The sequence below is a fragment of the Phaenicophaeus curvirostris genome, chromosome 1 (assembly GCF_032191515.1).
Source record: "Phaenicophaeus curvirostris isolate KB17595 chromosome 1, BPBGC_Pcur_1.0, whole genome shotgun sequence".
Classification (NCBI taxonomy): Eukaryota; Metazoa; Chordata; class Aves; order Cuculiformes; family Cuculidae; genus Phaenicophaeus; species Phaenicophaeus curvirostris.
Genome location: NC_091392.1, coordinates 879,896 through 893,470, shown reverse-complemented (window position 1 = coordinate 893,470; position 13,575 = coordinate 879,896). Strand labels below are relative to the sequence as shown.

The window sequence follows — 13,575 nt, the reverse complement described above, 5'->3', positions numbered from 1 at the left end:
ATGAGGGGAGACCTTATCACTGTCTACAACTCTCTGAAAGGAGGTTGTAGCAAGGTGGGTGTTGGTCTCTTCTCCCAAGTGTCAGGCGATAGGACGAGATGAAATGGCCTCAGGTTGTACCAGGGGAGGTTTAGATTGGACATCAAGAAAGATTTCTTCACTGCAAGGGTTCTCGGGCCCTGGCAGAGGCTGCCCAGGGAGATGATGGAGTCCCCATCCATAGAGGTTTTCAAAGGATGGAGCGATGTGGTGCTCGGAGATCTGGTTTAGTAGTGGACAAGTACAGTTGGACTCTATAACCTTAAAGGTCTTCTCCAACCAAGTGATTCTATGCATCTATAATTTTTAAAGGTGAGCTGGAGGAGAAAATAACTGTGTTTTCCCTCTCGTTGTCTAAAAGGTTTGGTTTCTAACTGTGTGTTGGTCCTTGCTGTGGTCACAGAGAGCTCCCGTTTGGTGGTTTGTTTTAAATGAGAGAGTAAGGCTGCCAGATGTGCTCAGCAGGGGTGTTGCTGCCGTGTCGCAGGGCAAAACCCTTTGCTGTGCCGCTCTGCTGGGTGTGCAGCCCGAGTGTCTCCTTGGATTGGCTGTGGACCACTAGTTTGCTCCTTTTCCGACTTGCCAGAGCAGGTTCCTGGTCACTGGAGCTGCAGAGAACGATGTATGTGGAGAAACCAGTTGCTCTCCTGCTGACTTCCCAAACCTCTTGCAGCCCAATGCGAATCAAGGTTAGAAGACAGAACATCATCTGATGATCCTGTGGGTCTTTTCCAACCTAGTGATCTAGTGATCCCTGGAGGTGTTTAAGGGACGGGTGGACGAGGTGCTGAGGGACGTGGGTTAGTGATTGATGGGAATGGTTGGACTCGATGATCCGGTGGGTCCTTTCCAACCTGGTGATTCTATGATTCTATGAAATCATCTTCTCTCTCACCAGGGTCCCTAAATCTAGCAGGAAACATGAGCCTGTTGGAACGGGTCCAGAAGAGGCCACAAAGATGATCTGAGGGCTGGAGCACCTCTGCTATTAAAACAGGCTAAGAGAAGAGGGGTTGCTCAGCCTGGAGAAGAGAAGGCTTCGAGGAGACCTTAGAGCAGCTTCCAGTACTGAAAGGGACTCCAGGAAAGCTGAGGAGGGACTTTTTCCAACAACGACGGGGAATGGCTTTAGACTGGAAGGGGGAAGATTGAGATTAAACATTAGAAAGAAAGTCTTTACGATCAGGATGATGAGTCCCTCACACAGGTCGCCCAGGGAAGCTGTGGCTGCCCCATCCCTGGAGGTGTTGAAGGCCAGGTTGGATGTGGCTTGGGCGACTGATCTAGTGGGAGGTGTCCCTGCCCATGGCAGGGGAGTTGGAACTGGATGATCTTGAAGGTCCCTTCCCACCCAAACTATTGTATGATTCTATGAAATAACACCGTGTGATTGAGTCCTTCCTTTCAGCTGGAGCTGTGACACCTAACGAAGAGCGTGGAGCAGATGCTGGGAGTTTGCACGAACGAGGAGGGACCAACCAGCACGGCAAGTTGATGTTTAACCTCAAAACCACCCAGAATAAATCGCACTAAACCAATTTCCTTCAATCCCAGAGCTGCCCTGGTCCCCTTGGGCTGCTGTGGTGTCCGAGCTCTGCTTGCCCAGTGAGTGATTGAACCTCTTCCCCTTCCATCCTCTGTAAGAGCAGAGGGAAAACAAGTGCCTTTTTTTTGTGTCCCACTATTTTTGTGCCCTTTTAATCCCCTTTTGGGGGATTTATCAGCGCAATTAATTAGTTGCTGTGGCGACACCCCCAGCAGCACCGAGTCCAGCTCCCAACAACCTTGTCACCACGAGTTGGAAAAAGGAGGAGAGAACAAAAAGCATTTCTCATCCTTCTCTAAATTAATTTATTGCTTTCTTTTCTTCCCGCAGCTGCTTCAGCCGCCACTCAACCCTCGTTCCTGGTTAGTAGGGATGGTCCAGCGCGTGCGTCATGATGACCTTCAGAGCCAACCACGTCTCCTGGGCGGTCGGGACGATCTGGGAGGCCGGGAGCAGGAATCCGTAGCGCCCCGTGTCTCGCAGCTCGAAGGTGAACGAGTATTTAATGCCCTGGTTGTACGTCCAGTCAATGGTTCCTCCGCTCGCTTGATCTGAGTGAGGAGAAGCAATGAGAGGGGTGCAAAACGTTGGTTGCTCTGCATCGTGTGGATTGTTTCATAACACAAGAAGGAGATGGAGGTGTTGGAACGGGTCTAGGAGGGGCTACAAGGATGATCAGAGGGCTGGAGAACCTCCCGTATGAGGACAGGCTGAGAGAGTTGGGGTTGTTCAGCCTGGAGAAGGCTCCAGGGAGACCTTATAGCAACCTTCCAGTACCTGGAGGGGCTCCAAGAAAGCTGGGGAGGGACTTTCACAAAGGCTTGGGGTGATAGGACGAGGGGCAATGGGGATAAACTGGAGAGGGGCAGATTTAGACGGGACATAAGGACGAATTTCCTTATTATGAGAGTGGTGAGACCCTGGAAGAGGTTTCCCAGGGATGTTGTGGCTGCTCCATCCCTGGAGGTGTTGAAGGCCAGGTTGGATGGGCCTTGAGCAGCCTGATCTAGTGGGAGGTGTCCCTGCCCATGGCAGAGGGATTGGAATTAGATGATCTTGAAGGTCCCTTCCAACCCAAACTATTCTATTCTACGATTGTATCATTCATGGGACCTTTTGTCTACATTGAGACACAAGTGATGATTTTGGGAGGGGAGGAACCACTGCTGCCCCCTGTTACTTACAGATGGTGGTGAAGATGCTGCCATACTTGTATTTGGTGCCATACAGAGAAGATAGAGCTGCGACCGCCTTCTCGGAGATCTCATGCTGGGAACACACAACAGACAGAAAGATGAAGCAGAGATGGGGAAAGCCTGTGAGATACAGCCCACAGGGGAGGTTTTTCACTTATGTTGCAGGCAAAAAGGATGCCAGAGATCAACAGCCTTGGCCTGAGGGAATCTAAGAAGCCAGGAAGCTTCTTCCCAGCTTGCCAATGCCCCCTCCACAGTGCCTGATGGAAGCTACTCCTTGGAGCAGGAGAGCAGCCTCATCCCAACCTGCTTCAAACCTCTGCATCAGCCCTACCAGTTCCTCCTGGTCAGGCACTGGGGTGTTGGTGTAGCCGTAGGGGTAGAGCAGGAGCTGGGAGTAGCTGTGGATGGAGATGAAAGCCTTGATGTTCCCGTGGTTCTTCACAAAGTCCACGATGGCCTTGACCTCAGGCTCGGAGTTGGCGTAGGGTCCATGGTAGGTCTCTGAGCAGGGGTTTTTGCTGGCCCCAGATCCTGTGAAGAACAGTGAAAACGCAGTGTGGATGTTTGTTGGCTTTGGTGGCAGTTGAGTTTCTTAGTCATAAGAGCAAAGAGCCTTTTCCATTTTCACGCCCACGATCTTTTCCCACCCTTCATCTGCCTGGTGGGCAGCAGGAAACGCTCCTGGGATTCCTCCTAGATGTTTGTATGATGGTTTTCATTTATGGTCTCCACTGTACTGGTCTCTAGGAGACACCAAAACCCTCGTGGAGCCCAAACCCATCTTTCTCTGCCACCAAGAGCAAATCCTGTTCCTTCCCCAGGAGCCATCAGTGGATCTTTCTGAAGCAGAAATGGCCTCAGAGCCTCCACCTGGAAGGCGAAAAGCCCCTGCAGGGTGAAGGGGAGAGCTCTGACCTCCAAAACCTGCGTCCCAGTTGCGGTTGGGGTCCACACCGACACAAAGGGAGCCCGAGCTCTTGGACCTGGTCTTGCGCCACATGCGATTCTGGAAGGGCAAAGCCATCTCAGCTGGTGTCCGGGACCAGAGTTCCACCAGCCTTGAGGGGCTAACAGGTCATGGTGATCCCCTTCCCATCCCGTGGAAATGTGGAGAAGGAGGCTTAGACCTTTCAGGGACCTCCACGTGCAATCTTCCTCCTCAGCCCCACCCAGCATGGCAGTAGAAGCCAGGGAGAAGAAAGCTGGAGTGCTACCTGGGTTTGGGTGTAGGCAAAGCCATCTGGGTTGGTGACAATCTCCAGGTAGATGTCCATCTCGTCCAGGATGGAAGCCAGTTCGGTGTCATTCTCATGATCCTGGACAATCTAGAGAGGATGGCAGTTTGAGGTTCACTGGTGCTGCTGAAGCACTGTCCTCTCTGTGGGGTCAACCAAGACCTTGGGGCCCCTTCAGGAGTGCAAGACGTGTCTGGGAGGTTCCCCTACCTTCTTGGCAAACCAGACCCCGCTGGCCTGTGTCACCCATTCGCGGGAGTGGATGCCGGTGTCAATCCAGATGGCAGCGCGATTCGTCCCCCCTTTGCTGAACTGGAGGAGCAGAGAAGGGCTGGTTGGCTTTGTCCTGGTTTTGCTCCCCATTCTGGTCACCCCAGGAACCCCAAAAGCCTCACCTTGAGCACGTAGATGGGGCGGTTCTCCGTTGAGCGACCAATCTCAAGCTTGCTGACCAGGTTGGGGTTTTCGGCCACCAGCAGGTCCATGAAGGCGTAGATCTGAGGGAGAGGAACGAAGGTGTCGTAGAATCATAGAATGGTTTGAGTTGGAAGCCACCTTAAAGATCATCTAATTCCAACACCTCACAGGTGCCCAGGCTGCTCAAGGCTGCATCCAACTTGGCCTTGAACACATCCAGAGATGGGGCCACCACAGCTTCTTGGGGAACCTCCTCCAGTGCCTCCCCACCCTTCTTGGGAAGAGTTTCCTCCTCATGTTTAGTCTAAATCTTCACCTCGTCACTCCCAGTTCACTTCCAGCCCTTGCTGCGTGTGGAGCAGAGGACTTGGCAAGAGCAATTCCCGGATGCGATTGTCCCCCCCCAGTGCCCCAAATCTCGTGCCTTCTCACCTCATCCAGGGTGTGGTAGGAGGAGTAGTCAAAGGTGCTGGTGGAGAGCGGCAGGTGGCTGCGGCTCCTCCGGAGCATCTCCATCTTCTCGTGGTCCACCAGCGCCTGGGGGACACGGGGCAAGATGAGACCTTGTCCTCTGCCCCGCGGAGACTCTGTGTCTCACCTGCCGTCCCCCACTGCTGACCTGCACGTCCTCGATCATGATGGAATAGGAGATACCGTTGGCCTCCAGGTGGGCTTTGAGGGGTTGCAGGCTGGGGAAGGGCACGCGGACATCCACCGGGTAGCCGAGGGTGCGAGGTGCCAGCCAGAAATCCAGCTGGAGGGGGAGAAAACGCCACCAGAGGAGGTGTCAGATCCAACCTTGGGCTGCTCCCCGCAGCACCAGCTTCTTGCTCTTCACCAGCTGGTCTCCATCGTCCCAGCCCCAGCCCTGCATGATTTCGGGGATGCAAAGAAAGGGATGTGGGCTGGAGGGTTTCCATAAATTCCACCCCTGTACCTGTAGCTCCTCGAGGTCCTGTAGCTCCTGTACCTTCCGCAGCTCCTCATCGTTGCCGGGGATGATGCGCAGCACCTGGTGCCTGTGGGATCAGGAGGTGCTGGAGGGCGTGGGGCCAAGCTCCCACCTCCATGGATCCAGCTTAACCCTCGCCCCATCCTGAGGATTTACCGAGTCTCTTCCTGGGGGTGTCTATGTCCCCTTGGAGTTGAACCAACTCCATCTGCCCCAACCCATCCCACCACCTCCCTCCCGGCCACCCCCCGCCAGCCAAACCTCCTACCCAACAAAAGTCTCGGTGCCAGCGGCCACTGCCACCAGGGCAGCCAGCAGCACGAGGGTCCTCATCGTCAGCCGAAAGAGCTCGTCCTGTGTCCCAACAGCACCCCGGGGCTTCTTAAATCCCATCGGGATGGTGGCCTCCAGCCCGCCCACCCCAGCTGCCCCCTTTCCCAGGGCCGTGGGAAGGCTCCAAGTGGCACCGGCCAAGGTTGGACACCGTAGCCTTGCCCTCCCTCCTCTGCGGTGTTCCCAGCGCTGGCCAAACCTGTCCTGGGAACCAGCCAGGGCCGTCGGTTGAGTTGGGTGAGAGGCGTGGAGGTGACAAAATCCCACCTCCCGCAGCGGTGGTTGGGGCTCAGAGCTGAAGGGGGAGGGAAACGGGGTCGAAATTGGCTCAAGGAGGTGCAAGATGTGGATTTTAGCGTGAAGGACGCAGCAAGGGACCTAAATCGTGGCCGCGTTGAGGGTGGTGAGGAAATTGGTTTAAAGTTTGGCTCAGGATCGAGGTTGGAGTGGGTGAAGGTCATTCTTGGTGGCAAAAAAAATAGACTAGCAAATTCTTGGAAGCACTTTGCTCTCAGCGGTGTCCCTGCTGTGCCTGGTGTCCTCTCTCTCAGCCCCCAGGAAAGAGGTGATGGAGCAATGCTGCTTGCTTGGTTCTGGAGTCCTCAGCTCAGGAAGGACATGGAGGTGTTGGAGTGAGTCCAGAGGAGGCCACGGAGATGGTCTGAGGGCTGAGAGAGTTGGGATTGTTCAGCTTGGTGAAGAGAGGGCTCCAGAGAGAACTTAGAGCAGCTTCCGATAGTGAAAAAGGCTCCAGGAAAGCTGGGGAGGGGCTCTTGATCATGGAGAGCAGGGATGGGATGAAGGGGGAAGGTTTTGAAGCTGAAAGAGGGGAATTGTGATGAGATTTTAGGAAGAAATGTTTTGCTGTGAGGGTGGGGAGGCCCTGGCCCAGGTTGTCCCAGAGAAGTTGTGGCTGCCCCATCCCTGGAAACATTCAAGATGAGGTTGGATGAGGCTTTGATCCACCTGATCCAGTGGGAGGTGTCCCTGCTCATGGCAGGATGGAACTGGGTGGGCTTTACAGTCCCTTCCAGCCCAAACCATTCTAGGAAAACCTCACAAATTTGGGTATGGTGGCCCCAAAACCCACCCATCCCCTCCCAGATCCTTCAGGGCCGTTGGCACCAAAGGATGGAGACTTGTGAGGCCAAAGCCACAAATAAACACCCCCAGGACTAGGGATCCTTTTTCACCATGAAGTCTAGCCTGAAAAATTAAAGCCTCAAAGCATGAAGAGTCTCCACGATTATTTATTGAGATGAGGGGGATGCCGTGGGCGGCATCAAGCTCAGTACGGATGCTCCAGGACGTGGACCATGATGTCCAGCAGCGCTGGCCAGGTCTCGGTAGCGGTGGGGATGATCTGGGAGCTGGGCAAGAGGAAACCATAGCGCCCGGTGTCCCTCAGCTCGAACGTGAAGGAATATTTCACCCCGTTGTCGTAGGCCCAGTCGACGGTGGTGCCGTCGGCCTTGTCTGCAGGGAGAGGAAGGGCGGTGAGATCTCCCCACGGAATGTTCCTGGTGGACGTGGAGCCACAGGAAAGGGCAGAGACACTTACAGATGGTGTCCACGATGCTGCCGTAGGTGTATTTTGTCCCATAGACAGCGGCCAAGTCGCTCACCGCCTTTTTAGCCAGTTCATTCTGCAAGGGAGAGCCCCAAAGTGGTGAATCGTAGACTCACCAGGTTGGAAGAGACCCACCGGATCATCGAGTCCAACCATTCCTATCAAAGACTTAGTGGCCAGGTCTTTGGGGCAGTAGATACCCCAGGGTAGCAGGATTTAGAGCCCAGCGTCTTTTCCCACCCCCTGTGCTCTTGCTTTTCCCCAAAACACCCTTAAATTTTGGTGGATCTCAGCTCCATCCTTCAACTACCCTTCCACCAAGAATCAGGTGATGGGCTTCAATGTGCAGGTTGCATCTAACGAGAGGAGCAGGGAGGGTTCTGGGACGATCCGACCCGACTCTTGCAGCGAGGCTGGTGCTCACAGCCCCGTGTTTAGAGTTTGGGGCCATCTCACCAGTTCCTGGTGGTCGGGTGCCGGTGCTGTCTTGTAGCCGTAGGGATAAAGCAGCATCTGGGAGTAGCTGTGGATGGAGATGACTGATTTCACGTTCCCGTGCCCGAGGATGAAGTCCACAATGGCTTTCACTTCACTCTCGGAGTGGGCGTAAGGGCCATGATAGGTCTCGGAGCAGGGGTTGCTGCTGGAGCCAGAGCCTGGGACGTGGCAGAGGAGGCACCACGATGAGAGATGCCCTGGGGACACGTTTCTAGTCCCCAGGTTTCTCCCCTCTAGCAGGAGGCTTTGATGCTTTGAGGCATGAGCAATGTGGGGATCCCGTGGCCCAGCTCTCACCTCCAAAGCCCGCGTCCCAGTTTCGGTTGGGGTCCACGCCAACGCAGAGGGAGCCAGCGTTGATGGATCTCGTCTTGCGCCACATGCGGTTCTAGGAGCATTTGGGGGCAAGATCATGATAGAGATTTGAATCCCCCCTGCTTGGGGGACAGATCATCGAATCATAGAATCATCAGGTTGGAAAGGACCCACTGGATCATCGAGTCCAACCATCCCCATCAATCACTAACCCATGTCCCTCAGCACCTCGGCCACCCTGCCCTTAAACCCCTCCAGGGAAGGGGACTCAACCCCCTCCCTGAGCAGCCTCGGACAGGGACCAATCACCCTTTCCATGAAAATTTTTTTCCTGCTGTCCAGCCTGACCCTCCCCTGGTGGAGCTTGAGGCCATTCCCTCTCATCCTGTCCCCTGTCCCTTGGGAGAAGAGCCCAGCTCCCTCCTCTCCACAACCTCCTCTCAGGGAGTTGGAGAGAGCAATGAGGTCTCCCCTCAGCCTCCTCTTCTCCAGCCTAAACACCCCCAGGGCCCTCAGGCTTCTTCTCCAGCCCCTTCCCCAGCTTCGGTGCTCTTCTCTGGACACGCTCCTGCCCAAGCATCTCCACCTGGAAAACGTGGAAAAACGCCTCCACTCCCTCGCTGTCCCACATGGGGTTATCCCTCCCCACCCAAAAAGCCACAACCATCCGTGGCTGCTGGAGACAAGTGCTTGGACAAGTTCTCCCCTCAGTGTCCCTGCACTCACAGAGCTGTGGGTGAAGGCAAAGCCATCAGGGTTGGTGACAATCTCGAAGAAGATGTCCATGCTGTCCAGGATGGCGGTGACGGCTGAATCCTGGCCGTACTCCTGGGCGATCTGCGTGGAAGGGGAGCGGGAGCTGCTTTGGAGAGACCCTCGGGGATGAGGGGTGCGAGCGGGTGGCACTGCAGGAGGTGTGAAATAAGGCTTGAGGTAAGAATTGGGGTCCCAGGGCACCTCGTTACCTTGTTGGCTGTCCAGATGCCGGTGGCCTGGGTGATCCATTCCCGGGAGTGGATGCCAGTGTCCAGCCAGATGGCTGGTCGATTCGATCCACCGGTGCTGAACTATATGGAGAAGGAGGATTTTTCAACCCCGTGTCCTCCCAGGGCTGGTAAGGGTGAAGGTGCTGCTGGTACCCACCTTCAGCACGTACAGGGGTCTGTTCTCATAGCTCTGCCCAATCTGGATCTTGCTAACGAGGCCGGGATGATCATCTACCAGCGTGTCCATCCAGTCGTAGATCTGAAAGGAGGAGCTGCTGGATCACAAAGCTCACCCTGGCTTTCCAGTTGGTTTTTAGGGTATCCAGGACCAGAAGAAACATGTAGAGCTCTCCTGGAGAAGACCTGGTTCTTCCCTGGAGAAGAACCTAGTTCTTTGCTGGAGAAGATCTGATGCTTCCCTGGAGAAGAGCTCTGTGCGAGCAGGGAGGTGCCCATCGCAAAGGCTTTTGTAAGAGCAAAACGAACAGGGGTGGGGGTGAAGCTCTGAGATGCCCCAACACCATCACAGCCTCCATCAGCCACCCTGTGGGCTCCAAGCCCAGGGTTTGACCCCCCAAAATGAAGTTAAAGGCGTCTTCCAGTGAGGTGGGGAGGTGCCAGGAGAGGCCACGTGGAGGGAGGCCGCGTGGAGAGGCCACGTGGAAGGATGCCGAGTCTCCTGGCTCAGCTAAAGCCTCCACCCAAGAGGGAGAAGCACGTCCCAAGGGGTCTTATTCCCACCACAAACGTGACTCCATGGATGCAAACATGGCATAGCCTGAGCATGACCCCAGAAATACGAAGCAAATGCTCTGAAGAGCAAAATACCTCATCTATTGTGTGGTAGGAGGCAAAATCAAATGTGCTGGTGCTTCTCTCTAGCCTCCTGGACCTCATCATGGTTCTCTTTTCCTCATCCAATAATTCCTGTTTAAAAGAGGGGGAAAAAACCAACATCAAATCGATTGGAGGGAGCAGGGGTTGGTTTCTCCTCATGATTTCCAACTTTTTGAACCTTGTCTTGGGTCTGAACTGCAGGAGATCATCCCGCTCCCCACTGCAGCTCTCACCTGCACGTCCTCGATCATGATGCTGTAGGAAATGCTGTTGGACTCCAGGAAGATTTTGACCGCTTGGAGGCTGGAGAAAGGCACCCGCAGGTCAGCTGGGCGGCCGGGGATGGTGGGGTCACGCCAAAAGTCAACCTGGTGTGAAGGAGAGAGCTGGTCCCCATCCTGTGCTGGTGCTCGTCTGCTGAGATCCCCAGCACCAAAAGGGTAAGAGTGTTCCATGAAAGATCCTTAGAGTGACCATCCAGTACTTAGAGGGGGCCTGGAGGAGAAGGACCTGGGGGGGTTGGTTGAACAGGAGCCAGCAGGGGCCCAGGGGGCCAAGAAGGCCAAGGGCATCTTGGCTTGGATCAGACCCGGCGTGGCCAGCAGGGCCAGGGAGGTTCTTCTCCCTCTGGCCTCGGCCCTGGGGAGACCGCTCCTCGAATCCTGGGGTCAGTTCTGGGCCCCTCCCCACCAGAAGGATGTTGAGGCTCTGGAGCGAGTGCAGAGAAGAGCAACGGAGCTGGGGAAGGGGCTGGAGAAGAAGCCTGAGGGCCCTGGGGGTGTTTAGGCTGGAGAAGAGGAGGCTGAGGGGAGACCTCATTGCTCTCTCCAACTCCCTGAGAGGAGGTTGTGGAGAGGAGGGAGCTGGGCTCTTCTCCCAAGGGACAGGGGACAGGACGAGAGGGAATGGCCTCAAGCTCCACCAGGGGAGGGTCAGGCTGGACTTTAGGAAAAAAATTTTCCTGGAAAGGGTGATTGGTCCCTGTGCGAGGCTGCCCAGGGAGGGGGTTGAGTCCCCTTCCCTGGAGGGGTTTAAGGGCCGGGTGGACGAGGTGCTGAGGGACATGGGTTAGTGATTGATGGGAATGGTTGGACTCGATGATCCAAGAGGCCTTTTCCAACCTGATGATTCTATGATAAGAAGTGTTTTCCTGTGAAAATGGTGAGGTCCTGGCCCAGGTTCCAGAGAAGTTGTGGCTGCCCCATCCCTGGAGGTGTTCAAGGCCAGGTTGGATGGGGCTTGGAGCCCCTGATCCAGTAGGAGGTGTCCATACCCATGGCAGGGGGCTGGAACTGAATGGGCTTTGATGTCCCTTCCAACCCAAACCAACCCATGATTCTATGATCTAAAAAGGCCTTTAGACAAGTACCAGGATGGATCAGGGTCCTTTTTCCTCACTCAATGGTTCTCCTACAGAAACACATTGCAGACCAACTTCCTTGTTGGCTGCAAATGTCCCTTGGAATGATGAATATTTATGACTTGAGCAGATGTGGTGAGACAGCATCTCCTCATAGAATCACAGAATCACCAGGTTGGAAAAGACCCATTGGATCATTGAGTCCAACAATCCCCATCAATCACTAACCCATGTCCCTCAGCACCTCGTCCACCCGGCCCTTAAACCCCTCCAGGGAAGGGGACTCAACCTCGGACAGGGACCAATCACCCTTTCCGGGAAGAATTTTTTCCTAACGTCCAGCCTGACCCTCCCCTGGTGGAGCTTGAGGCCATTCCCGAGGTGTTCCTGCTTCATCTGAAATGGAAGAGCTCAAGGTGGCCCAAGCTCAATATTGTATTGGTATAGCTCTAAATTATAAATATCCGGAATGGGAAGGGAAATCGGATGTGAGGTTGAAAGAGGGAGCCCTGAATGTCACCAGGGTTTCCGTTCTTCGCTGAGAAATGCCTGGGGCCCCGTCACAGCTCACCTGCAGCTCTGCCTGCTCTCCGAGCGTCCTGAGCAGCGCGATCTGCTCCTCGTTGCTGGCCGTGACGCGGAGGACCTGGTCCCTGCAAGGAGGTAGAACCGTCAGCACGTGCGGGATGAGGGAAGGAGCTGAGCCTCCAAAGCTGACGTGTCCCCGTTGTGGGCTGGGGAAGGTCTACATGGGTTTGGTGGGTTGGAAAGTGCAGCAATTGCTGGAGGTTTGGTGTTGAAAGTGGAAAAAAGCAGGTTCAGAGGAGCCACGGTGGGAAAAAGAGCAGGTGTTGGAGAGCCTACAGTGGTCTCCATCCTTCTTTTGATCGTGAGAGCTCCCAAAATGTCAGGAAAGGGTTAACATACAGATATGTTCTATGTCTATCGATACACTAGGTGTTTCCTAACACAGCTTCTGCTCCAGCCTGGTTGGGCTTCACCTGGGGACAGATAGAGCCTCCAGCCAAGAAGGAAACTCTCTTCTTCCCCCATCAACAAGGTTTCCCCACCTCAGCTCAATCCTTCCCACGGCAAAGCTCAGGGTGATGCTCTCAGGATCCAGCATCCCCTAATTTCCACCCTCCAGAGAAGCCAGGAGGGTGCTCCAAACCTCCTTCCAAAGCTGGGGTTGAAACCACATCTTTCTCAGTTTCAAGGTGCCAAAAGCTGATGGATTTCCCTCTTTTGGGATGTCACCCTTCTCATTGACCCCCAAAGGAGGGTGGATGGGCTTGGGTGTCCCTCTCTCTCCCCCATCCCCAACCAGGGTGTCCCCCACCCCCTGCCTTCAGCAGGACTCACCCCACGAAGAGCTTCTCGCTGCCGGCGGCCGCCACGAGGGCAGCGAAGACCAGGAGGATCTTCATGGTGCGTGGACGCAGATGAACCTCAGCCCCCGAGGGCATATACAGCCCCCCTATATAGCGCTCCGGGGGCGCTCGTGGACCTTCTCAGCAAGGCCACATCTGCTGGCCCCGCGGAGCCGGCAGCGACAAAGAGATAAGCCAGGAACGGCTCCCGGGAGCCCAAATGTTTGCTTTATTTGGCGAAGTCGATAAAAGAGCCGCCAACTCAGGGAGGATCCGATAACGTCTCCCTCGGTGGTTGGGGAGGACGTGTGGCTGTGCACCCAGCTCGGTGTGAGTAGGTGACATGGTCACCATCCCCACCCAACCCGCAGGCGTGGGATGGAGGATCTCGGAGCGCACAAAGCCACGGTGCTTGGTTTCCATAAATTTCTTTATTGCAACTTATTATTAGTAAGTCAAGTATAATTACGAGTAGTTAAACGAGTGTGTATTACCAGTTACTACAATATTAATAGCAGAAAGGCAAGCAAATAAACATATAGATATATATTTATGATTAATTACTTCTATGCGCACGTTTAGATGTATAAAAAGCTCACTATATATCACTCAAATCATTACCGGTGTCGTTCATCAAACCCCATCCCAGCTGATGATGGATGAAACCTCACTTCAAAGACGATGGGTGGCACGGAGTCCCCGGCGAAGGTCCGAGGGGGTCACATAAGGATGTTCAAGATGAGAAAAAGAGGCTCAGTTTTGAGTAGAATGTGAGTTATTTTTCTGTCTTTTGTGTCGATACGTGAGGCGGGGGGGCAGGACGGTGGCTCCTGGAGCAGCGGTTGCTGACTTCTGCTGCCTTAGAAGGTCAGTTTGGTACAGTGGTTTCTTTGTTCCGCGGGTTATAGCGGTGGCTTT

General features: G+C 54.7%; 2 protein-coding genes across 2 annotated transcripts; both read right to left on the bottom strand.

The window, feature by feature from the left end:
• Window positions 1-1,918: 1,918 nt before the first annotated feature.
• On the bottom strand, window positions 1,919-5,896 carry LOC138724303 (carboxypeptidase A1-like). The gene is made up of 11 exons (XM_069864277.1): window positions 5,657-5,896; window positions 5,374-5,455; window positions 5,056-5,190; window positions 4,869-4,973; window positions 4,415-4,516; window positions 4,230-4,331; window positions 3,999-4,109; window positions 3,700-3,790; window positions 3,116-3,315; window positions 2,770-2,854; window positions 1,919-2,136 (listed from the first exon to the last, which is right to left on the bottom strand). The coding sequence occupies exons 1-11, from the start codon at window positions 5,779-5,781 to the stop codon at window positions 1,949-1,951; spliced, it is 1,326 nt and encodes a 441-aa protein (XP_069720378.1). The 5' UTR covers window positions 5,782-5,896; the 3' UTR covers window positions 1,919-1,948.
• Window positions 5,897-6,990: 1,094 nt separating this feature from the next.
• LOC138716564 (carboxypeptidase A1-like) lies at window positions 6,991-12,880 on the bottom strand. Its single transcript, XM_069849735.1, has 11 exons — window positions 12,650-12,880; window positions 11,859-11,940; window positions 10,161-10,295; window positions 9,919-10,017; window positions 9,248-9,349; window positions 9,070-9,171; window positions 8,831-8,941; window positions 8,087-8,177; window positions 7,748-7,947; window positions 7,283-7,367; window positions 6,991-7,197 (listed from the first exon to the last, which is right to left on the bottom strand). Exons 1-11 carry the CDS (start codon window positions 12,751-12,753, stop codon window positions 7,010-7,012), a joined length of 1,299 nt encoding a protein of 432 aa, XP_069705836.1. The 5' UTR covers window positions 12,754-12,880; the 3' UTR covers window positions 6,991-7,009.
• Window positions 12,881-13,575: the final 695 nt, after the last annotated feature.

What these genes read in the sequence shown, in the direction of transcription:
- LOC138724303 (XM_069864277.1), bottom strand. Translation starts at nt 5,781, where the DNA reads ATGGGATTTAAGAAGCCCCGGGGTGCTGTTGGGACACAGGACGAGCTC. An exon ending in GGCACCGAGACTTTTGTTGG is followed by an intron (nt 5,456 to 5,656) that starts GTAGGAGGTTTG and finishes CTGATCCCACAG; the next exon opens with GCACCAGGTGCTGCGCATCA. An exon ending in GGGTCTGGTTTGCCAAGAAG is followed by an intron (nt 4,110 to 4,229) that starts GTAGGGGAACCT and finishes CATCCTCTCTAG; the next exon opens with ATTGTCCAGGATCATGAGAA.
- LOC138716564 (XM_069849735.1), bottom strand. Translation starts at nt 12,753, where the DNA reads ATGCCCTCGGGGGCTGAGGTTCATCTGCGTCCACGCACCATGAAGATC. An exon ending in TCATGATCGAGGACGTGCAG is followed by an intron (nt 10,018 to 10,160) that starts GTGAGAGCTGCA and finishes TCTTTTAAACAG; the next exon opens with GAATTATTGGATGAGGAAAA. An exon ending in CACCCGACCACCAGGAACTG is followed by an intron (nt 7,368 to 7,747) that starts GTGAGATGGCCC and finishes TCTCCCTTGCAG; the next exon opens with AATGAACTGGCTAAAAAGGC.